Source organism: Durio zibethinus, chromosome 8 (genome assembly GCF_047325235.1).
Source record: "Durio zibethinus cultivar Kanyao isolate XHJ-2024 chromosome 8, ASM4732523v1, whole genome shotgun sequence".
Taxonomy (NCBI): Eukaryota; Viridiplantae; Streptophyta; class Magnoliopsida; order Malvales; family Malvaceae; genus Durio; species Durio zibethinus.
In genome coordinates, this window is record NC_143169.1 from 23,304,846 (window position 1) to 23,328,911 (window position 24,066).

Consider the following 24,066-nt stretch of genomic DNA (forward strand, 5'->3'; position numbering starts at 1 on the left):
TATAAAGATTTTGGTTTTAAAATAAAAGGACGGATTAATTGTTTGCAAAAGGCATAAGAAAAATCACAAAGTTTTATCTGTTGATTCTAATGATCTCATACAAATTATATTTAGTCAGTATTCTAATGGTTTTTAAGTATATTTTATTTATCACAAAATAATTAACATAATTAATTATTTAAATTTATAGTGTAGTTTGAGCAATCATTTGTTTTTATAGATGATTAACGTTTAAATGATTCAATTAATAATGATATACCATCCAATTATAAAACAATTTCAAAAAATACCATTAGATCAAATGCTTTTAAAATAATTTTTTCTCAAATTATCAAAAGTTTCCTTTAGAATTTTACTTATGATATATGGACCAATTGTTTAAACCTTAGTTACTTATATGTATATTACTTGGCATTAGATAGATGATGTGTATGTGTGTTTTTATTAAATATTAGAATTGTAATTTCAATATTTTTTTATCCCTGTAGATGTAGACATTTTGTGAAATCACATAAATTATGTGTTTTTATTTTATTTTATTATGTGTTTATTTATCTCTTGCATATTATTTTTAATAACAATAGATGAAATTTTTTTAAAAAATAATTAAAATTTAAAAAACATTAATAGATTATGTTTAATCCAACTCAATACGAAAAATAATATTATATTTGATACGACACAACCCATGAGAATTATAAGTTATGTGGCATGTGGGATCATACTCTTAACTTTTATAAGTTGTATTAGTACGACAACTAAAAGAGTAATACTGAACTTACTCGATCCACTAACATATAAGCTAATATTTAAATGAGAATGAGAATTATTTGCACCTTATCTTTTACTCAACACATTCCTTACTTTTAACATCTCATTATTTATTTAGTACAAAAACACAAATTTATCTAAAACTCAAACACCCCATCTCCTTTCCCTCACATTCTTCTTTCCCTCGTACCCCAAATCTAAATCCTAAATCTAAGATTTGAAGTCCTAAATTAAACCAAATTTCATTCATTTGAAATTAAAAAGTATAAAATCAAAGATAAATCATTTGTTCTTTTTACTTTTTTGTTTGATTTGGTGTTTATTAAGATTTGAAGTCCCAAATCAAGCCAAATTTCATTCATTTGAAATTAAAAAGTATAAAATCAAATATAAATCGTTTGTTCTTTTTACCTTTTTGTTTGATTTGGTGTTTATTTCATATGTTTTTTTAACGTTAAAATATTTTGGTTTAGGGTTTTGAGATTTTCAAAATAGATTTCTAAAAGTTTTTAAATATTTTTAAAAATTTATATCTAAAAGATTTTAAAAATTTTCGAAAATCCATTGTCGAAAGTTTTTAAAGGTTTTCGAAATTGGTTGTCTTGAAGCCTTTGAAAACTTTCGGCAACTAATTCATTTCTGGAAGTTCTCAAAGGCTTTTGAACATCCATTTTTGGAAAACCTTATAAACTTCCAGCAATAGATTTTTGGTACATTGAAGTAGTTTTTCATAAAAACTGCCGAGCAAATGTAAGGGTATCTAATTTAACATAGTTTCCTTACTCATGCAAATCCATGTCCCAAGAATTGTTCATTGTAGGTGACCACAACTTCTTCACATGGTCACTAGTGTTGGTGGTTCCTTAAAGTCTGGTACCGCTTTGTCTAAGAGAAGAAGTTGATGCCTAGTGGAAGTGGATAAAGTAGTAAAATGGAGCTTGTCCAAACCAGTGTTATTTTCTGGAGACTAGCTTCACCCACTTCCATTAGGTCATCAACTTCTTATCCCAGACAAGCAGAATTGGTTTCACCACTAACACTAGTGACCATGTGCAGAAAATTGTAAACATCCATTCCACTCTTTTTCGGGCTTTTCGTGGTGCTAATGACGAACCAGGTAAATCACTTCAAGAATTGTGTTATGTTTTTCGAGTGTTCACTTCAAGAATTGTTTCTTTTATTTGGTTTCTTATATTTTTAAAGATTTTGTTGGCTTTTGTTTTTGTAAGGTTCTATGTATATTTGAATTTTTTTTGGGGAGTTGAATATGATGACATGTATGCCTGAATCGTAGTGTTGGCTAATGGTATGAATGAGGGGAAATGAGGGTGATTTGATGTGTATGCGATTGAATGCAAATGTCACTGCTTTAAAATGTAGGATGTTACTAGGGTACTTACTTAAAGTGGTTGATATTAAGAATTTGTCAATTGTCACTGCTTCCAACTTTTCTAAAAAAAAAAAAAAAGAGGTTTTAGACTTCTTATATTGTATATTGAGATTTGAGAAGAAGGCATTTGTTGCTGGGTTTGAAGTCTTTCCGGGGAAGGAAAAGGAGTCCAGGACTCCAGGTGAGAAACAATTTCACAAGATGAGGTAAACGAGGAGGTGTTCAGCTGAGGTTACTAAATGCATTTAGTAGTTTGTAACATGGTTTCAATATAGAATATATCTTCCTATGCAAACTAATTTACTGACTCTTTTTTTTTTTTGCGTCCCAACCACCTAGAGGTTCCAATTATCCCCTGAAAATTCTTAATTTGTTGTATCGCTTTTCAATTATATTGTTTCAATACATGGTGTTGAATTGAGTTGGTTTTAATCAATATAAGATGGATTATTTGTTGACTGTTATTTGTGTTTTACTTTTGGGATTTGGTGTTTATGTTTTGGAGGGAATAGTGAGAGGTTTGAAGGGCTTATGGTTATGGATGATGATGGGTGTGTGGTTGTGCTATGGACGAGGAAGAGGCATCAGCAATTAGTGTGTTGGTTAAAGTGGTGTTTTTGCTAAACAGTGGTGGCAAGTGTTGATAAACAAAAGTTTAAACATGAGTTCAGACAGCAGGAGCCCCATGGATCATAAGATCTGATTTGATCATTTTTCTTACTGTAATACACCCTATAGGAGGGACTCTCGTCGGGGTTTACGGTTTTCTTTTTTTCAATCATTCAGTTATTTTTCTTTCCTTAACTAGTTAAGTGGCCTGAGAAAAAAGTGTTAATGTATTCTTTTGGAAAAAAACCTCTTCTCCTTATAATTGTAATGTAAATCTTTAAAGAATATTGAATGTCATAACTCCGTAGAGGAAAGCACATAGATCTGCATATCATTTTCAATCTGAGCTATTTGTCTTGGAATTTACTTAGTTGATTTCACTAATAAAAGAATTCATGTTTCTCAGGTTTTTAAAATCATGGTGGTTGAGTGAAAATAATTTAGCTCTGGATAATTTGTCCCTCAGTTTCACACTGAGCACAAACCTATAACATGGTTATAACAATCAAAAAGCAATATTTCCCAACAATCAGAAAATCACTATCAGTAATGGTAAAAGTGTATATATAAAAAAAAATTCTCTACTACTATCTAACCATTTGATTTTATCGAGCCCAAATGGACTAACAGAGAGAATAGCTACTAGAAGTTAAAATCAATAATTGCTTTACTTTTGAAAATCAAACAAAATTATAATTTAAAAAAAAAAATTATTTTTAAAAATACATTTTTGAATTATTGTATTGTTTTTTGAAAATAAATTTATGATATATTAAAAAACTTTTTAGAAATAAATTTTTGATAACTTTTGTTCACTTTCAAAAATAAGTTTTTGATAAATAATTTGTTTTTTTTACTGAAAATGAATTTTCAAAATTTATTGAACTATTTTGGATATATATGTTTAATTACTTTCACATTCTTCTAAAAATTTATTTTCGATAAAACTTGTTAAAAAAAAGAAAATAAAAAGTGAAAGATGAAAAAAAATAATAATAAATATTTAAATAATTTCATTAAAAAATTAAATTTTTTGAAATGTATTAAAAAAAATTGATTTCCTCTTAAATGAGTTGCATCGGCCAACACGTTTAATTTGAAATCTCTACTGTCATTCTGCTTTGTGACATTCAACTTTACGCAGCCTAGAGAACCCCTCATTAAAAAGGAAAAATATAGTTGTAGAAATATTCACATACATGTACTTATGCAAATGTTCTCACACCAGACCTTTTTGGAATTTAACTATGTTGTGAACCTATGGTTTGTTAACACAAATACTAGGTGGTATGAAGCATGTCAAAGAAGTAGGTGGTACGTTTCATACTAAAGCATGAGAAACTTTGGAAACATAGTGCAAAGAAAATGTCAAATAGTGTGATATTTGTTTGTATTGTTTTTGGTTTCACCATAATTACTACAAAAGCATCTGCTATATTTAGTACGAGAAGCTTTACAATACGTATATCAATACTTGACAATTCTAATACAATGCATAGGTTAAGATGGCTTTTTTGCAGTGGCTCTTGCATTTCTATTTGTGCCTGGCCTGTTTAAGTATTTGTTGGAATGATTTGGTGTTTGATGACATATTTCTCTGAAACAGAATTTGCTTTTAAGTTCCTTTATTGATTGGCATTAACATATCAGATTCATTTTAATTTCCACCGTCAATGACCATTGGCTTTTGATCTCCTTGCGTTTGCTTAGCTAGTCAGACAAAGACCTGGATTTTCATCTTCTTTTCATTTTAAATATGCCATCATTTATTTTACATTTGATTTGGAAATGACAGGCATAACTACATAAGACCATGACAGTTTCCCTAAGAGCAAAATTACACTGAGAAACAAAAAGACAAAAGTGGTAGAAATCTAAAGCATCAAACTATAGACCAACAATCTCTTTGAGATAATCCAAAATTATATAGAAAGTTCTACACCTAAATTTTTTAGTCATACTTGATTGATTTCCTTGTAGGAGGAAGTCACTGAAAAGGCTAAGATGGGTGGTATAGACTCGAACTGCAGCAATCAAATTGAAACACAGCAACCCAAGGAACATCGAGTTTGGAAGGTTTGGACGAAGACAATTATAGTGCGGAATTACAGCCTGAGAATGCTAATCTATGCTCCTATGGAGATGAGGAAGAGGAGGAATATGGTTATAGGGTAGATTATGACCATGAAGGATTTTGATGCTAAAGCACTTTTTGCTGATATTATACTGTTGATGAGGAATATGCTGTTTGGACACAATCATGTGACTAAAACTTGCATAGTCGGCTGCTATTGAAGAATAGTTTTGCACCTTTTGAAAATACATGATGCAATAGCTCAAAATAATGGAGTAATTTTGCAAGATGATTTTTGATTAATATTAGCGGATATTTGTGTATGTTTTTATGCTTTATTAAATGGAGGACAAATCCCTATATCCAGCAGGCACGAGGGAATCCTGCCCCTGTGGAAATTACATCAAAGTGGAAGCACGAGCTATTAGACCAAACCCCGTGGCTCCCGTAAACGCATGTGCTTTGACTTTTTTACTCTTTAGTGCTCAGGTACGTGAGCACGATGTGCTGTGACAATCCAATGATAATCATTGGATCCTAGTTTAAAAAAAAATGATTATTACCGATGCTTGGTGATTCGAATGATTAATTCGATTTTTTTTAAACAAAATTTTAATTTTAAATTTTATAAAAAAAAAAAATAAATGATAAAAGAATTTGTTTCTCTTATAAATTTGATTAAATTCGATTTTAAATTAATCAAAATTTAAAGTAATTAGCAAACACTAAAAAATTCTAAAAATAAAATTGACTAATTTTGAAAATTACGTTGTCCAATGCAAGGATGGAAAATCTGTGTTAGGGTTGCAGTTGCAGATCTATTTCAAATAGTGGTCCAGGAAAATTTGAATGTGACGATGAATTATTTTGGTTCTGCGTATTTGATGGATGGAAATGGAATCATATATTCATAATTTGGAAGTGAGTCAAACCAGGCCACCCTGGTCAACCTCCCCCTTCGGCTCAACTTTGTGACTAGAAGGACCATGATCTCATGGTCCGGATGTGACGTTTCCTCTCCTGCCCCTGCCATGATATGAGTATCGAGTTGGCCTTGGTGCTCTCTATTCTAACTTTGTCTACCTTTCTGGTTTTACCGGCTCATCTCAAAGGCTTGCACGAATCAGCCACTTTGTAACTGAATTAACAATTTACGAAGAAAGGAATGCTCTTCTTGCGGTGGCAGCCGAAAATTAAAACAAGCAACCCCGGATCCATTGCTTGCGCCATATTTGGCATGAAGTCCTTGATCTGTTGCCCCACTCTAAAAGTGTGTTCTTTGAACCGGGCTGCTAGAAAGCTGCTCTCCCTTATAAAAGTTGCCAAATTGTCTGCTTTCACTCGGGACGTTGGCTAGATCTGATAATTTGTATTTTTGTGTTGTATTTTGAATTGTGTTTGATACTTATAATAAAACGAATTATTAAAACAGAAACACAACATAAATTATAAAATATATTTAAATTTTAAATATAAATATGACACATTGATTATATACGTTATACGTGACATAATATGATTAATACATATATAATTAATCTATTTAAATATGACATAAATAAATACAAATAATACAAATATATACGAATAGATACGACTAACACAAATATATATGAATATATACAATTAACATAAATATATATAAGAATACAACAAAAATAGTAAATAACTATAAACTATGTATAATTTATAACTTAATAAAGTTGGTATATTAATAATATAAAAAAATACTCACATATTAAAAATTTTTAATACCTATTTAATATATATTTAAACTTTAATATATATTACATAACTATATTAATTTTAAGTATTAAATTTAAAATGATAAACTATTAAAGATTAAAAAATAAAATAATAATGTATAAGACTAATATTAATATTTTTATTGTATTTATATTGTTAATATAAAAAAATAATTTTATAATATTATTAAATGAGTATCATAATTAAATGTTCAAAATAATTTTTATATGATATTAAAAACTAATAAAGTATTATAATTAAAATATTAAAAATAAAAATAATCTTTAATATTTATATTAAATTAAAATAAATATAAAATATTTTAAATATGTTAAATATATATTCATATGATAAGATTAAATTAAATATATTATTTATGTCATGTCATGTATTTAAATGTATCAACATATATAAAATATAAATTATGTCATATTAAAATTTATATCGATACAAATAAACATAAAACATATTTTTTAAAATATATATTTTTATATTATTTTATATTATATTATTGTGTTGTATACGAAATAATCACATCTAACCTTAACTACGAAATTCAATAAAAAATAAAAAACATTACCCTTTGGGAACCCTTTTTCAAGTGGTTTTGGTGGAAAATGTGAAAAAAGTATATTTCCCATTTTGTCAAAAAAAAAAAAAAAACCGAAGAAGGCGATTGGTGCCACGTGGAGGCAGTTTGTCAAAATTTGAGTTCGACACGGTCGTTGGTGGCAGGTTAACGCTGTTCAGAGTTTGAATTGTCCAATTAATGCCATCGTTTGGCCTAGAAAGACAATAAAAAGAAAAAAAAAAGTTAGTTCAAGTAAAAGAGTCGTGGACAAGTCTAACGCCAGCCACCCAAATACTGTTTGTGGCTCTTGGGATACTGTTGCAACTTGTGTTCTCTTCCATATCCTCATCTGCTTAGGTAGCCAGTCATATTCCCCGACCGGACCCATTTCATTTAATGGGGTTTTAGCCTTGCAGATTGAGACCTCATTTCATTCTCGCCTTGGTTGGACCTCAGTTTCAAGTAAAAGAGTCGTGGACAAGTCTAAGGCCAGCCACCCAAATAGTGTCTGTGGCTCGTGGGATACTGTTGCAACTTGTGTTCTCTTCCATATCCTCATCTGCTTAGGTAGCCAGTCATATTCCCCGACCGGACCCATTTCATTTAATGGGGTTTTATCCTTGCAGATTGAGACCTCATTTCATTCTCGCCTTGGTTGCACCTCAGTTACACTTCATTAATAAATAAATTTTAAATCCTTAAAATTAAATAAACATAAATTTTGTGTGCAGCCGCCGTCTGCTGACCGTCCAGAAAGGGTTCAAGTTTTCAAAGTTATAAAAGGTTAGCCTTGGATTAAAGGTTCAGGTGGTTTTGAAGTCCCATGGATTGTTTACTGTGTATGTAAGGACATGAAACATAAGGAATTGTTTGAAACGGTTTCCCAAGCTCTCCTTTCATCAGTACATCGTGTCTGTCTCAGTGGGTGGGGAGGACATGTCCATGTTGTCACACCTAAAGAAGTGAAGAATCTTGAAGGGAAGGATGGATTGAATGCAACCAAGTGTCTTCAAGTTCATTGCCAAACTGTACAACTTTCGGTTTATTTGTCATTCGCTTGAATCTGATATACTCTGATCAATTCTAAAAAATTCGATAAATTTAGGAAAAAAAATGAACACTTACAACAAATTCACTTGAAATTTTAAAATTGTTTATCATTGTTAAGGATATTTTAAGATTTAAAGAGTATTTTGATTAAATTTTTTTATTAAAGATTGTTAGTAGATATTTAAAAATATTTTAAAATTTTAAATTAATTTAATATATTAAATCGATTTAATATGTTCAGTGTTACATTAACATAATTACATCACTTTATATCTCGCATATTTTTTATATTATGTTTATAAATAAATATATTCAGGTATTATTATTTCATTCTCATACTATTTTTAAATTTTTTTTATTTTAATTTTTTGTACTGATATTTGACTTGAGCGTTATTATTATTATTATTTTTTGTGATTTCAGGACTTAGCTCTTGAAGTTGAAACTCGGCACAAATATGAGATTTTGAAATCTATCAAAAAAATTTGTTTATGGAAGAAAATTTTGAAATATATATAGAGTATCAAATATAAATCTAAATAATAATTATAATAATGATAAACTGAACTTGGATAAAGCTCTAAGCCAGGCACGGCAGAGAGTTGAGTTTTTTTTTGCCTATGGTGGTAGTATTTCATCATGTTGCCAAGTTTCCAGGTATAATTGGGAACATAGGGACAAATAACAATGGTACGTACGTAGAGTCGTGCCAAAAATCAATAGATAAAATATAATAAATTACCATAAAATAAGAGTTTTTTGTTTCTTTGTATTGGACAAAAGGCGTCCTAGTCATTCCTGCGGTGACTCCGTACAATTAGATGTTAATATATGTGCTGAGTGAGAAGCAGTCATCCAATTCCAATATCCTGTTTGTGAAGAGAGAAAAGATGATTTTGAGGCTGAAGCCACCGGCTTCTTCCACATGCTTGCTCTGCTTCTTCTTCTTCGTTGTCTTCTTTTGGTGCAGCAAATCCAATGCCCAGAATGCCACCACTGACCCCTCTGAAGGTATTCTTTCTGCCTGTCTGTCTCTCTCTCCCCCTTTACATTTCTTTCTTTGCAAAGTCCAAAGCCATGCATCTTCAAGCATGTCAGTGTAGAAATCAGTTGTCTTTTGATGATTAATCTTTGTAAAACCCTCTCTCTCTTCTCTGCCTAGCTCTCCGACAAAAGTTACAGACAAGTTCTGTTTTTATTTTGGAAGTGGTGGCTTTCTGTCAACATTTTATACAGTACTTAATAGTCATCTTATAAAACATTATCTGAATCATTATATGTTTGTTATTTGAATGCAAAGCAACATTCAGACCTTTACATTGAAATTGTCAGTTTGTCCATATCAATCATCCATTTTTTCTCATCCTGACAAATCCATAAATGTAGGCGTGCTTTTATTTGAAGTTCATCAACTTAAAACTGGTTCAAAGATTGCTATTTTCGAAAGGAATCTGTCATGCACTTATATATTGATTAAAGAAGAAAAAGCAATAGTACTCGGTAACTCATAGTTATTTAATTATGTAGAACAGTTTGGCCAAAAAAAAATTATATAGAACAGACCCCCCCATCTATGGTGCTGCAAAAAGATTAATTGATTTTTTAATATATATATATATATATATAAGTATTTAATTCTATCGGCCAGTTAAGTCTTCTTCTATGACATCATCTCATCTGGGGATTGAATGATTGATATCTATTTTTCATCGGAGTGGGTAAGCATGCTGAAATTTTGAAGGCTTCCATTGATTTTTTTTTCTTCTTTTTAATTTTTTATCTAACCAAATCCTTTATCTGCCTAATTCATACGAGGAGGATAAAGGTCTAAATCTGTTCGAATCCGTAACTTAAAAGTATCTGTTCAGAACTAATATTTAGATGACACTTTCTTCTTTGACATATCATCAAAGAAGTTAATCCATTTGGCAATACTTAAGTTATCTCTCATTGATTTCTTTGTCAAATATTTTATTACAGGTTGTTGACAGTTAATATAATCTTCCAAAGTTAATAATTCAATTGCGTTTCAACATTATATTAAAAAAAAAAGATTTTAATTAGTATTTTATAGATTAACGTCTCCCTCAGTCAAGCTTGAGAATTTAAAAGTGTCGTTTTCATCATCAAATGTGAGTTCGTTGAGCTTTTGCTTTATGAACCATCACTTTACTTGGTTCTTAATGTCGATGGAAATATTTTTCATCTTTGAAAATTCTCTAGTCTAATTAATAATAGTGCTAATGGGTTACCTATGGGTTGAAATCTTGATATCACCTACTAAAAACGTTAAAGCATAATTTTTTTTTTTTTGTTCTTGTTGTGATTCACAAGTTAACCACACATGAAAATCCGTCTCTACTTTGTAATTAATAAGCTTATTGTGAATTGAGTATTGAACTTTAATTATTAATTTAAGTATAAAGTTTAAAAATTTGACTGTTAGCTTGATAATTTCTATTAATCTAGATCAATTGTAAGTTGTAACCTTCTATATATTTTGAAGCTGAGATATGAAAAGAAAATTAATCTTTTATATATTCACATTTATGTAAAATGTAAATCAATTAGAAATATAAAAGATAAATATAATTTATTATATAAAATATTTTAAAATTTAAATTAAATCAAATTATAATAATTAAATGTAAGACACATGATGTCAAAAACTAAATCATTCACGTTGAATAGTTTTCATTTTTGTCTTAGTTTTGATTTTTATATATTTATGGGTTATACATTCTTAGCCATGGTTATTTTGTTGGTAATAAATCGCCTAACATGTTTTTTATTCGGAATTATTATTAATGCGAACCAGTGAGGGCATTGAACACAATCTTCCAACAATGGGATACACAGGCAAAGGATTCATGGAACATCAGTGGAGAGCCATGCACTGGACTTGCTCTTAGTCCAAGCGACTCTGTCTTTGAGGATCCTGATAATAACCCAGCTATCAGTTGTGATTGTTCTTTCAACAATAACACTCTCTGCCACATCACTAGACTGTATATACTTGCACTCTCACTCTTCTTCTTTTCTTGTTTTACTCTACATATTTTTAAGCCATTATTATCACAGTATAGTAACAGTTAAAATAAGGCCAATTAGGTCCAATTCCAAAGCTAGTTCATTGAATTGACTGGTAATAAGTTGAAAATAAGTTTTCAGGCAAAATTTGAGCTATGGTTTTCATATTAATAGGCAGCACAGATTTCATTAGTGTTTGTCAGATGATGTGGAGAGATTTGCTTCCCATGTTGTGGAATTCTTTTGAATCACATTGTGTTGCAAGTAATCCTGCCACTTACACGCTACAGTCTTGCCAGATTATGACTAGAATTGAATCAATAGCCTTTTGGGAGGTTTAATGAAGCAGGGAACTGGTGGAAGTTTTTTGAGTCCTTTTCTAAATCATTTATAGTAATAGTTTACATGTTTATACACTTTTGTCAGGCGGGTATATGAACTAGATAAACGAGGAGTGATACCAGAGGAGCTTTTGGATTTGCCTTTTCTGACGTTCTTGTAAGAATGTTCTTTTCCCTCTTTTTTTTCTCAAGTTTGATCTGTATAAACCTACATTGATTTTTAAGATTTTCCACATGATTACAGATTATTTTTCATCATAACATTTACATATCAGTAAGGTTATGTCTTTTAGTCATGGAAAATGGTTAATCATGTTCATTATAATGACAGAGTTTTACATTAACAGTAACTGATTATAATCATTCATTGTTTGGTGATGCAGGAAGATTGATCGAAACTTCTTCTCTGGTCCTTTGCCCGCATTTATTGGAAATATGTCTAGACTAACCTTACTGTGAGAACTGACAGCTGGTCTTATAAAAGCATTTCAATTTTTGTATACATTATTTCTTTGAAAATTTTCAAAATCTATCTAGCTTTTTAATGGTTTTCAGGCCCTAACAACAAGTTTCCAATAACATTTTTTGGATTATTTATTAAAAAACACTATTCTTTGGATTGTTTATTTATTTTTATTTTCATTTGTATAGGTCAATTGCCCACAATGATTTCACTGGACCCATTCCAATGCAGCTTGGAAATCTTAAGGAGCTACATCTGCTGTAAGACTTGAAGAAACTCTCAATGAGTCCTTCTCTCACCATCTAAAGCATCAAATAGTTCTGTTTTTAAGCAAACATTTCCTCTTAAATGCTATCATATTCCCATGAAAGGATAAATTAGTTGATGATGTCTTGTCAATTAGTTCAGTTAGTCTAGCTTTTGATCGGAAGGATACTGCTGCTTATAGTTGCAGTTGCCTTGTACATACTCTACTATTATGCTGTTGCTTTAATATCATATGGATCTAAATTAGACGAAATCTGTTCTTCTCTTCATTAAATTTTTACTAATTGCAATGATGATGATTTAAAATCTTTGAGGTATAATCAAAACAACAAAACATAAAGAGAACCACATTACAACAGAAAATTTGGTAACACTCAAATATATTTTTTAATACACCTTATTTATACTAGATTTTCCTGTGAGACTCCCCGAAAGGGTTAGCTGCAAAATTTCTTGAAAGAGTCTTTTCTATTCCTTCTATTCTATGTTAAAATTGCTTGATTTGCATGCTTATGTAGGTATATACATTGTATGGTATAAATCCAAATGGGTTTTTTAATGTTTTTGCAAATAATATTTTTTGTGGATCTATGTCATGCAGGTCTTTTAGTGTTAATAGTTTCTCTGGGACACTTCCTCCGGAGCTTGGTAATTTAGTCAACCTAGAACAACTGTAAGTTCTCTGGAACATGAATGTGTTTACAGGTTTACTATATGAAATTTTAACAACATTGGTTTATGAATTTGACAGTTACATTAGAAGTTGTGGATTGGGTGGTGAGATTCCCTCAACTTTTGCGAACCTTGAAAACCTGCAAATTGTGTAAGAAAGACCTAGGGATTGCAATCCTTCTATATGTTTATGGCCATTTCTGTCTTCTTGACCTGCAAATTGCCTTACCTTATCATATTAACAGTGAGCTTTTGTGAATTTTAGGGCGGCATCTGACAATGCTTTCACTGGCAAAATACCTGACTTTATTGGCAATAACTGGACAAAGCTTACATTATTGTAAGTTATTGAAGCATCTTGGTTAATTTTCAAATAAATTCTATCTGAATCAGCATCAAGAAGGATAGCTTTGCCTAGATTCTTCATCAGTTGAACTAATCTGTAAAATAATACAGGAGATTTGAAGGGAACTCCTTTGAAGGGCCTATACCGTCCAGTTTTGCAAACTTAACCTCATTGACATCTTTGTGAGTAGATATATTGTTTGTCCTGATACTCCCACACACCGAAGGAGTTCCTTGCTTTATCTGCATGTTCATACATGTATGTATATATGTACTTGTATTTGATGCTTTTATACATTCATGCAGGCGAATTGGTGGTATTTACAATGGGAGCTCTTCTCTTGATTTTATAAGAAATCTAAAGAACTTGACTGACTTGTGAGTTAAGCATACTCTTGACTTCTTGTACTCATCTGTGGAAAAGAAAGTGAATATTTTTGTCTAAATTTATTGACTAACGGACTTATCTCATTCCCTTTTTTTTTGTTTCTTTTTATTTCCTGTAGAGTACTAAGAAATGTCTTACTCTTTGGTATTATGCCATCTTATATAACAGAATTACAATCTTTACAAAAGCTGTAAGTTTTATTTACAAATTAACTGCTTCAGTAATTTATGATATTTGCTTCTGCTTTATGTTTTTAATTTCTTTTCTCTTCCAGGGATTTGAGTTTCAACAACTTAACAGGCCAAATACCTAGTGCTTTGTTCAATATGAATTCTCTTAGCTACTTGTAAGCTACAAAATGAAAACCATCCCCTTCAATGGCTGAAAATCTCATGTTATGACAGTTTTATGTTGGACTTTTGGGTCTGGCCTTATGATGCTTTTCACTTGACATTATTCTCCTCCGTGCTATTGAAATGGCCAGGTTTCTTGGAAATAATAGTCTTTCAGGTTCAATTCCCAGCCAAAAGAGTGAAACTCTTCAGACTATGTAAGTCATGCTATCACACTAACTCATTCGTTGAATCAGTTGGGCACTATTCTGACAAGTAATGTTGTGAATTCTCATATGACGCAAAAATTTTCATGTACTGTTACTTTTAAACGTTCACTATCTGATATTCACTATAGTTGTGAAGCCATCAGTCAGCATCTTCCATCTAGTGAACCTGCATGAAATTGTAAAAGCAGTTAAATTCTCCTGATTCTGGTAATATGTTCATACTTCCTACTTACGTTCTGCTAATTTACTTCTCTGTGCAGAGATTTATCGTACAATTTGCTATCAGGAAACTTGCCCTCATGGGTAAACTTAGGCTTACAACTGTATGTATCTCAAATCATGATGGCTTCCTTTACTTTTATTTTCTAATTTTAACACTTTGCTTTGACGCTTAAGACTTTTTTGATGCTCATATGGAGCTTAATTTCTTATAGTTGATATCATAATGCAAAAAGGAATCAATTGGAAATCAATGCCAATATTCAACATCTAATCTGTTAGCACATTGTCTTAGGAGACACAGGACATATTATTCAAGACATTGATAACAGATTGTTTCATGGTATTTTATGAAGGAATTTTGTGGGCAACAACTTAACATTTAACAGCTCAAACTCAGGGTAAGTTATCATTGCCAGCACCTTGTTTTACACTCCTCGTATACATTTTCCCTCAGAATAAAAGTGTAAAACTTTCTGGAAAGAGTCCTTGTACGTCTATGAAACCAAATGTTCCCTATTATCTCTACCATGCAATGGATTCTTTTAAAGTTCCTAATCCAGAAAGTGTTTTGAAATTCCGCAGGCTTTTACCAGGATTGGAATGCCTTCAAAGAAGCTTCCCATGCAATAGAAATTCTCCACGATGTAAGCTTGGCTAAAACTTTGGAATCAGCATCTGTTATTGAGGTTTTAATTATATATAGATTAATCATGACAAATGCTTAGTACTCTGTTGACATTGGCAGATGCAAACTTCTCGATCAAGTGTGGTGGCCAACAGATGATTTCTAATGGAATAGTTTATGAGGCTGAAAACAGAACTCTTGGGGCGGCAGCATTTAATGTAACCACTACACAGAAATGGGCAGTTAGCAATGTAGGTTTGTTTGCAGATAGACAAGATCAACAGTATGTGCAGAACACCTTGGCACAAGTGAGAAGTACCAACACTCCGGAGTTGTATCAGACTTCAAGGCTATCCCCTGGATCACTTAGATACTATGGCCTAGGCCTTGAGAATGGACCTTATAGGATAACGTTGTTCTTTGCAGAAACAGCTTTCCCAGACAGAACCACACAGTCTTGGAAGAGTCTGGGGAGGCGTGTGTTCGATGTTTATATTCAGGTAATATTTCGTTTCAAGTAGAAATTCGTGCCATTCTCAGTTGCAGATCATACAATTCATGCCCTCTATTTGCAGTATTTCTATGTCACAATTATGTTCACTTAATTTTACATTTAGAAATCTTACTGCTGCAATATCTCATCAATACTTCATCAGGGAACCCGCCAATTAAGGGATTTTGATATATCAAAGGAGGCCGGTGGTGCTGAGAGAGCAATAACTAGGAATTTCACTGCTAATGTAACGGAGAACTATCTTGAAATTCACCTGTTTTGGGCCGGTAAGGGTACCTGCTGTACACCTGAACTAGGTTATTATGGTCCATCCATTTCAGCTATTAATGTTGTTTCAGGTAAGACACCTTAACACTTATGAATCTTAATGTAACAGATGCTTCATGTGTGCATCATATATTTTCTGTTTCTAATACCTCCGTATTGTTGCTTAGATTTCATACCAACTGTCAGTGGGATACCACCGGGCACTAGAAAAGAGAAGAACCATACTGGATTGATTGTTGGTATTTCAGTTCCTGTTGTTTTCGTGGCTTTGATACTCATATTTGCAATTATTTATGTTATGAGAAGAAAAGAAGATGCTGATGAGGATGGTAAGAGATTCAGCGTATCATAATATATATTTTACAGTTATATAGTAATAGTAGTCATTGTATATCAGAAAAAGGTGCATCTGACACAGAAAAATGAATCATCTCCTTGAAGATTTTGTGACGAAATTTGAGTCACTTTTCACTTTTCAGCTAGGCCTAGAGGTAGTGGATACTATGTGTATAATAATGAAAAATGAATCATCTCATTGAAGATTTTGTGACTAAATTTGAGTCGCTTTTCACTTTTCAGCTAGGCCTAGAGGTAGTGGATTCTATGTGTATAATAATCATCTACACTCTCTTGATGGTAATGGAGAATGGTTTAGTTTATTGCAATAGACAAACATAATTTTTCAAAGGCCTTAAGGGCTGTGGTCAAGGTTCAATGCAGCTGTTCTCACCTTCAGATCTCTGTTCAGTATAATTTTTTTTGCATTTCATCCCCACAACTTACAGCCTACTAATTGCCTTCCTTGACTCTGCAGTGCTTCTTGGTATTGGCCCCAGACCAAACACATTTAGTTATTCTGAGTTGAAAGCCGCCACAGAAGACTTCAGTTCTTCAAATAAATTAGGAGAAGGGGGATTTGGGCCTGTATACAAGGTAAACTATTTTAGCGTATAACTCTGGTAACAGCTTGGCATGTGATGATGAAAATTACTGGGAGAGGATGATTTATTACAATGTTACTGAATTATAGTACTACATTTTAGGGTACGCTTTCTGATGGGAGAGTTGTGGCTGTGAAGCAACTTTCAGTAGCATCACACCAAGGGAAGAATCAATTTGTTACTGAGATAGCTACCATATCAGCAGTGCAACACCGTAATCTTGTCAAACTACATGGGTGCTGCATTGAAGGAAATAGGCGCCTCCTTGTTTACGAGTATCTTGAAAACAAAAGCCTTGATCAGGCACTTTTTGGTACGAGAACATTCTATAATCTTTTCATGCTTTCCACTCTTTGGAATCTGGAACCCAAGTCTTTTTCTGTTACCAAAATTATCAAAATGGATCTAACTATAATTGTACAACTTTATTTTACTAACAAAAAGTAAAAGAATGGATTTGAATGGTATGATAAACATGTGCAAGATTTATTTTCTCTTGTTCAATCTTTTGACATGAATGCAGTATATGTGCAGTACAATTTATTCCTTTAATGATTAATGAACATGCTTATGTGACTTCTTGCTCTATAAACAGGACATAATGACTTGCATCTTGATTGGCCAACCCGCTTCAATATCTGCTTGTCAACAGCAAGAGGGCTAGCTTATCTGCACGAGGAGTCAAGGCCAAGGATTGTCCATAGAGATGTCAAGGCAAGCAATATTTTGCTTGATGCGGAGCTGTGCCCGAAGATATCTGATTTTGGATTGGCAAAGTTGTATGATGACAACAAAACACACATCAGCACTCGGGTTGCAGGAACCATGTAAGCCCTTTCGACCTCTTCTTCAGGAGTCCTTCCTTAATGGCATGCCTGTGATTTCTGTACCCAAGTAGCTAGATTCGGTAATCTTCACAATAAACATTATTCACCATGTAATTTAATTATCTTGAAGTGGCTACCTGGCACCGGAGTATGCAATGACAGGGCATCTCACTGAGAAAGCTGATGTTTTCAGCTTTGGTGTTGTTGCTTTGGAGATTCTCAGTGGTAGACCAAACTCAGACAAAACCTTAGAAAATGACAGAATTTATCTTCTTGAATGGGTAATGAAAAGGAAATCTTTAACCCTTTTTTGTAGTACTATTTGTTCAAGTACCTGTTAAAATTTGAAGGACTTGCTCATGGTTATTTATTTCTATTTTCTACAATATCTCTAGGCATGGAACCTGCATGAAAATAACCAAAGCTTGAGTCTGTTGGATCCAACTTTAGTAGAGTTAGATGAAAATGAAGCTCTGCGAGTGATAGGAGTGGCACTTTTATGCACTCAGGCATCACCAGCAATGCGGCCATCCACATCTCGTGTGGTGGCTATGCTTGCTGGAGATATTGAAGTGAGCAATGTTACATCAAAACCAAGTTATTTAACTGACTGGCATTTCAAGGATATAACAAGCACCTTAATGAGTGAAGAAACACAAGCATCCATTGCATCCGATAGCAGCGACATCAACAAGAGTAAGAACAAGACTGTTTCAGGGACAGAACCAATTGTCTCTCCAGTAAACCTTACTGAATTAAGTGACATTTTTGGAGAAGGAAGGTAAGAGTTGTTTGTTCCATGCTGCTACTTATACCATGTCATTATGTTGGAACACAGAATTTTGGTACTTTTCTTATGCTGTTTCTTCGGCTGCCTACTTTGAAGTTCTAGAAACTATCCTTTCTGTTCATATATGTAGTTATGATCTTGTAATTAATATACTTAAGGCAATATTTTGAAATTCAGCCCACAAAGAGTTGCGATCGTTGGAATGTAATGTATATGGCATAAATACAAGGGAACGCTACTTTTCAAAGCAAAAAAAAATCACATTATCACTATCATATAAAATTATTAAATGAGTTAAGTAGGTCATGATACAATTCGGTATAGGATGAGTTGTGTTTAGTACAATTCACTATTAAATAATTAAATTGGGCAAAACACGATATATTTAGGTGTCGTGTTGAGTTAAAAGTTTTTAAATCTATAGATTGACGTAGCATGGTATGCTAAAGGTTAATGTCAATACGTGACACGTAGGTTAGCACAGTATGATATACAAATTTAAATGTGTTGTGTCATGTTGATTTATAATTGTTATAGACTTTTTGACCTTTTATTGTATTCATGTTATTTTTTATATTTTAATAAAATTATATTTATTTTTTATAATTTATAAAATAAAATTATATTAAATAAATTTACTTATTAAATATTTAAAATTATTGATAGATAAATTATATTTAATTAGTTTACGAACTATTTAATGCATAGATTATTTTTATTTATTTAAATTTATGTGAAAAAAAATTAATATTCTTTTCAAAGTTATCAAAATCTTCAAACTTGTAATATATATATATATATATATATGTATATATAAAGATTTTAGTTTTAAAATAAAAGGAGGGATTGATTGTTTGCAAAATGCATAAGAAAAGACACAAAGTTGTGTCTGTCGATTCTAATAATCTCATACAAATTATATATATATATAGAAATATATAAAATTTTAGTTTTAAAATAAAAAGAGGGATTAATTGTTTGCAAAAGTTATAAGAAAAAACACGAAGTTGTATCTATCGATTCTAATGATCTCATACAAATTATATTTAGTCAGTATCCTAATGGTTTTTAGGTGCATTTCATTTATCATAAGATAATTGATGCAATTAATTTGTTAAACTTATAATGCGATTTGAGTAATCATTTGTTTTTATAGATGATGAAAATTTAAATGATTCAATTAGTAAGGACATACCTTCCAATTATAAAACAATTTCAAAAAATACCGTTAGATCATACACTTTTAAAATATATATTTTTTCTTATAAAAAAAATTTATTATCTAAATTATCAAAAATTTCCTTTAGAATTTTACTTATGATATATGGACCAGTTATTTAAACCTTAATTACTTATATGTATATTACTTGGCATTGGATAAATGATGTGTGCGTATTTTTTTATTAAATATTAGAATTGTAATTTCAATATTTTTTTATTTAGTAGATTTTATTATTTATCCATGTAGATGTAAACATTTTGTTAAATCACATAAATTATGTGTTTTTATTTTATTTTATTATGTGTTTATTTATCTATCGCATATTATTTTTAATAACAATAGATGAAATTTTTATTAAAAGTAATTAAAATTTAAAAAATATTAATAAATTGTGTTTGATCCAACTCAATACAAAAAGTAGTATTATGTTTGATGCTTTTATAGGTTGTGTTAGTACGACAACTAAAAAAATAATACTAAATTTACACGATCCACTAACATATAAGTTAATATTTAATTATATGTAGATTAATCATGACAAATGCTTAGTACTCTGTTGACATTGGCAGATGCAAACTTCTCGATCAAGTGTGGTGGCCCACAGATGATTTCTAATGGAATAGTTTATGAGGCTGAAAACAGAACTCTTGGGGCGGCAGCATTTAATGTAACCGGTACACAGAAATGGGCAGTTAGCAATGTAGGTTTGTTTGCAGACAGATAAAATCAACAGTATGTGCAGAACAGCTTGGCACAAGTGAGAAGTACCAACACTCCGGAGCTGTATCAGACTTCAAGGCTATCCCCTGGATCGCTCAGATACTATGGCCTAGGCCTTGAGAATGGACCTTATAGGATAACGTTGTTCTTTGCAGAAACAGCTTTCCCAGACAGAACCACACAGTCTTGGAAGAGTCTGGGGAGGCGTGTGTTCGATGTTTATATTCAGGTAATATTTCGTTTCATGTAGAAATTCGTACCATTCTCAGTTGCAGATCATACAATTCATGCCTTCTTTTTGCGGTATTTCTATGTCACAATTATGTTCACTTAATTTTACATTTAGAAATTTTACAGCTATAATATCTCATCAATACTTCATCAGGGAACCCGCCAATTAAGGGATTTTGATACATCAAAGGAGGCAGGTGGTGCTGAGAGAGCAATAACTAGGAATTTCACTGCTAAACCATCTTGAAATTCACCTGTTTTGGGCCAGTAAGGGTACCTGCTGTACACCTGAACGAGGTTATTATGGTCCATCCATTTCAGCTATTAATGTTGTTTCAGGTAAGACACCTCAACACTTATGAATCTTAATGCAATATAGGCTTCATGTGAGTATCATATATTTTCTGTTTCTAATACCGCTATATTATTGCTTAGATTTCATACCAACTGTCAGTGGGATACCACCGGGCACTACTAAAGAGAAGAACCATACAGGATTGATTGTTGGTATTTCAATTCCTGTTATTGTCGTGGCTTTGATACTCATATTTCCAATTATTTTTGTTATGAGAAGAAAAGAAGATGCTGATGAGGAAGGTAAGAGACTCAGTGTATCATAATATATATATATATATATATATATTATACAGTTATATGGTAATAAGACATTGTATATCAGAATTAGGTGCATCTTGACATAGAAAAATGAATCATCTCATTGAAGATTTTGTGACGAAATTTGAGTCACTTTTCACTTTTCAGCTAGGCCTAGAGGTGGTGGATACTATGTGTATAATAATCATCTACACTCTTGCGACGGTAATGGAGAATGGTTTAGTTTATTGCAATAGACAAACATAATTTTTCAAAGGCCTTAAAAGCTGTGGTCAAGGTTCAATGCAGCTGTTCTAACCTTTAGATCTCTGTTCAGTATAATATTTTTTGCATTTCATCCCTACAATTTACAGCCTACTAATTGCCTTACTTGACTCTGCAGTGCTTCTTGGTATTGGCCCCAGACCAGACACATTTAGTTATTCTGAGTTGAAAGCCGCCACAGAAGACTTCAGTTCTTCAAACAAATTAGGAGAAGGGGGGTTTGGACCTGTATTCAAGGTAAACTATTTTAGCGTGTAACTATGGTAACAGCTTGGCATGTGATGATGAAAATTACTTGGATAGGACGATTTATTACAATGTTACTGAATTATAGTACTACATTTTAGGGTACGCTTTCTGATGGGAGAGTTGTGGCTGTGAAGCAACTTTCAGTAGCATCACACCAAGGGAAGAATGAATTTGTTACTGAGATAGCTACCATATCAGCAGTGCAACACCGTAATCTTGTCAAACTATACGGGTGCTGCATTGAAGGAAATAGGCGCCTCCTTGTTTACGAGTATCTTGAAAACAAAAGCCTTGATCAGGCACTCTTTGGTATGAGAACATTCTATAATCCTTTCATGCTTTCTACTCTTTGGAATCTGGAACCCAAAGTCTTTCTCTGTTACCAAAATTATCAAAATGGATCTAACTATAATTGTACAACTTTTATTTTGCAAACAAAAGGTAAAAGAATGGATTTGAATGGTATGATAAACATGTGCAAGATTTATTTTCTCTTGTTCAATCTTTTGACATGAACGCATTATATATGCAGTACAATTTATTCCTTTGCTGATTAATGAACATGCTTATGAGACTTCTTCCTCTATAAACAGGACATAATGACTTACATCTTGATTGGCCAACCCGCTTCAATATCTGCTTGTCAACAGCAAGAGTTGCTGATTAATGAACATGCTTATGAGACTTCTTCCTCTATAAACAGGACATAATGACTTACATCTTGATTGGCCAACCCGCTTCAATATCTGCTTGTCAACAGCAAGAGGGCTAGCTTATCTGCACGAGGAGTCTAGGCCAAGGATTGTCCATAGAGATGTCAAGGCAAGCAATATTTTGCTTGATGCGGAGCTGTTCCCGAAGATATCTGATTTTGGATTGGCAAAGCTGTATGATGACAACAAAACGCACATCAGCACTCGGGTTGCAGGAACCATGTAAGCCCTTTCGACCTCTTGTTCAGGAGTCCTTCCTGAATGGCATGCATGTGATTTCTGTACCCAAGTAGCTAGATTCAGTAATCTTCACAATAAACATTATTCACCATGTAGTTTAATTCTCTTGAAGTGGCTACCTGGCACCGGAGTATGCAATGCGAGGGCATCTCACTGAGAAAGCTGATGTTATCAGCTTTGGTGTTGTTGCTTTGGAGATTCTCAGTGGTAGACCAAACTCAGACAATACCTTAGAAAATAAAAGAATTTATCTTCTTGAATGGGTAATGAAAAGGAAATCTTTAACCCTTTTTTGATGTACTATTTGTTCAAGTACCTGTTAAAATTTGAAGGACTTGCTCGTGATTATTTATTTCTATTTTCTACAATATCTCTAGGCATGGAACCTGCATGAAAATAACCAAAGCTTGAGTCTGTTGGATCCAACTGTAGTAGAGTTCGATGAAAATGAAGCTCCGCGAGTGATAGGAGTGGCACTTTTATGCACTCAGGCATCACCAGCAATGCGGCCGTCCATGTCTCGTGTGGTAGCTATGCTTGCTGGAGATATTGAAGTGAGCAATGTTACATCAAAACCAAGTTATTTAACTGACTGAGATTTCAAGGATATAACAAGCACCTTAATGAGTGAAGAAACACAAACATCCATTGCATCAGATAGCAGCGACATCAACAAGAGTAAGAGCAAGACTGTTTCAGGGACAGAACCAATTGTCTCCCCAGTAAACGTTACTGAATTAAGTGACATTATTGGAGAAGGAAGGTAAAAGTTGTTTGTTCCATGCTGCTACTTATACCATGTCATTATGTTGGAACACAGAATTTTGGTACTTTTCTTATGCTGTTTCTTCGGCTGCCTACTTTGAAGTTCTAGAAACTATCCTTTCTGTTCATATATATTGTTATGATCTTGTAATTAATATACTTGGGCAAAATTTTGAAATTCAGACCACAAAGACTTTGCGGTCATTGGAATGTAATGTATATGCCATGAATATAAGGGAATAGTACTTTTTAAAGCAAAAGAAAATTCACATTATCACTGTCATTTAAAAGTGTCAAATGAGTTAGACAAGTTATGATACGATATGATACAATATAAGTCGTATTTGGTATGATTCGCCATTAAATAATTAAATTAGGTCAAACACAATATATTTGAGTGTCGTGTTGAGTTAAAAGTTTTTAAATTCATGAATAAACGTGGCACGGTCCATTATGATCTAATGTCAATATATGATACGTGAGCTAACACAGCATGATATATAAACTTATAATGTGTTGTGTCATGTTGATTCAGAATTGTTAAAAATAGACTTGTTGACCTTTAATTGTATTCATGTTAGT

The 24,066-nt window shown here is 32.2% G+C and overlaps 1 protein-coding gene and 1 pseudogene across 2 annotated transcripts; both read left to right on the forward strand.

Moving 5' to 3' along the window:
- The first annotated feature begins 9,068 nt into the window (after window positions 1-9,068).
- Window positions 9,069-18,650, forward strand: LOC111279054 (putative LRR receptor-like serine/threonine-protein kinase At1g56140). The gene is made up of 24 exons (XM_089764799.1): window positions 9,069-9,222; window positions 11,030-11,219; window positions 11,668-11,739; window positions 11,966-12,037; window positions 12,234-12,305; window positions 12,914-12,985; window positions 13,064-13,135; window positions 13,250-13,324; window positions 13,441-13,512; window positions 13,636-13,707; window positions 13,836-13,907; window positions 13,992-14,063; window positions 14,202-14,267; window positions 14,540-14,602; window positions 14,855-14,899; window positions 15,084-15,145; window positions 15,247-15,626; window positions 15,783-15,978; window positions 16,075-16,236; window positions 16,722-16,840; window positions 16,951-17,161; window positions 17,444-17,675; window positions 17,806-17,956; window positions 18,071-18,650. Exons 1-24 carry the CDS (start codon window positions 9,102-9,104, stop codon window positions 18,458-18,460), a joined length of 3,111 nt encoding a protein of 1,036 aa, XP_089620925.1. The 5' UTR covers window positions 9,069-9,101; the 3' UTR covers window positions 18,461-18,650.
- Window positions 18,651-20,264: 1,614 nt separating this feature from the next.
- On the forward strand, window positions 20,265-23,761 carry LOC149517645 (putative LRR receptor-like serine/threonine-protein kinase At1g56140; annotated as a pseudogene). Its single transcript, XR_016344079.1, has 8 exons — window positions 20,265-20,636; window positions 20,793-20,977; window positions 21,074-21,235; window positions 21,636-21,754; window positions 21,865-22,075; window positions 22,470-22,701; window positions 22,832-22,982; window positions 23,097-23,761. The product of XR_016344079.1 is annotated as a putative LRR receptor-like serine/threonine-protein kinase At1g56140 (transcript).
- The last annotated feature ends 305 nt before the right edge of the window (window positions 23,762-24,066 follow it).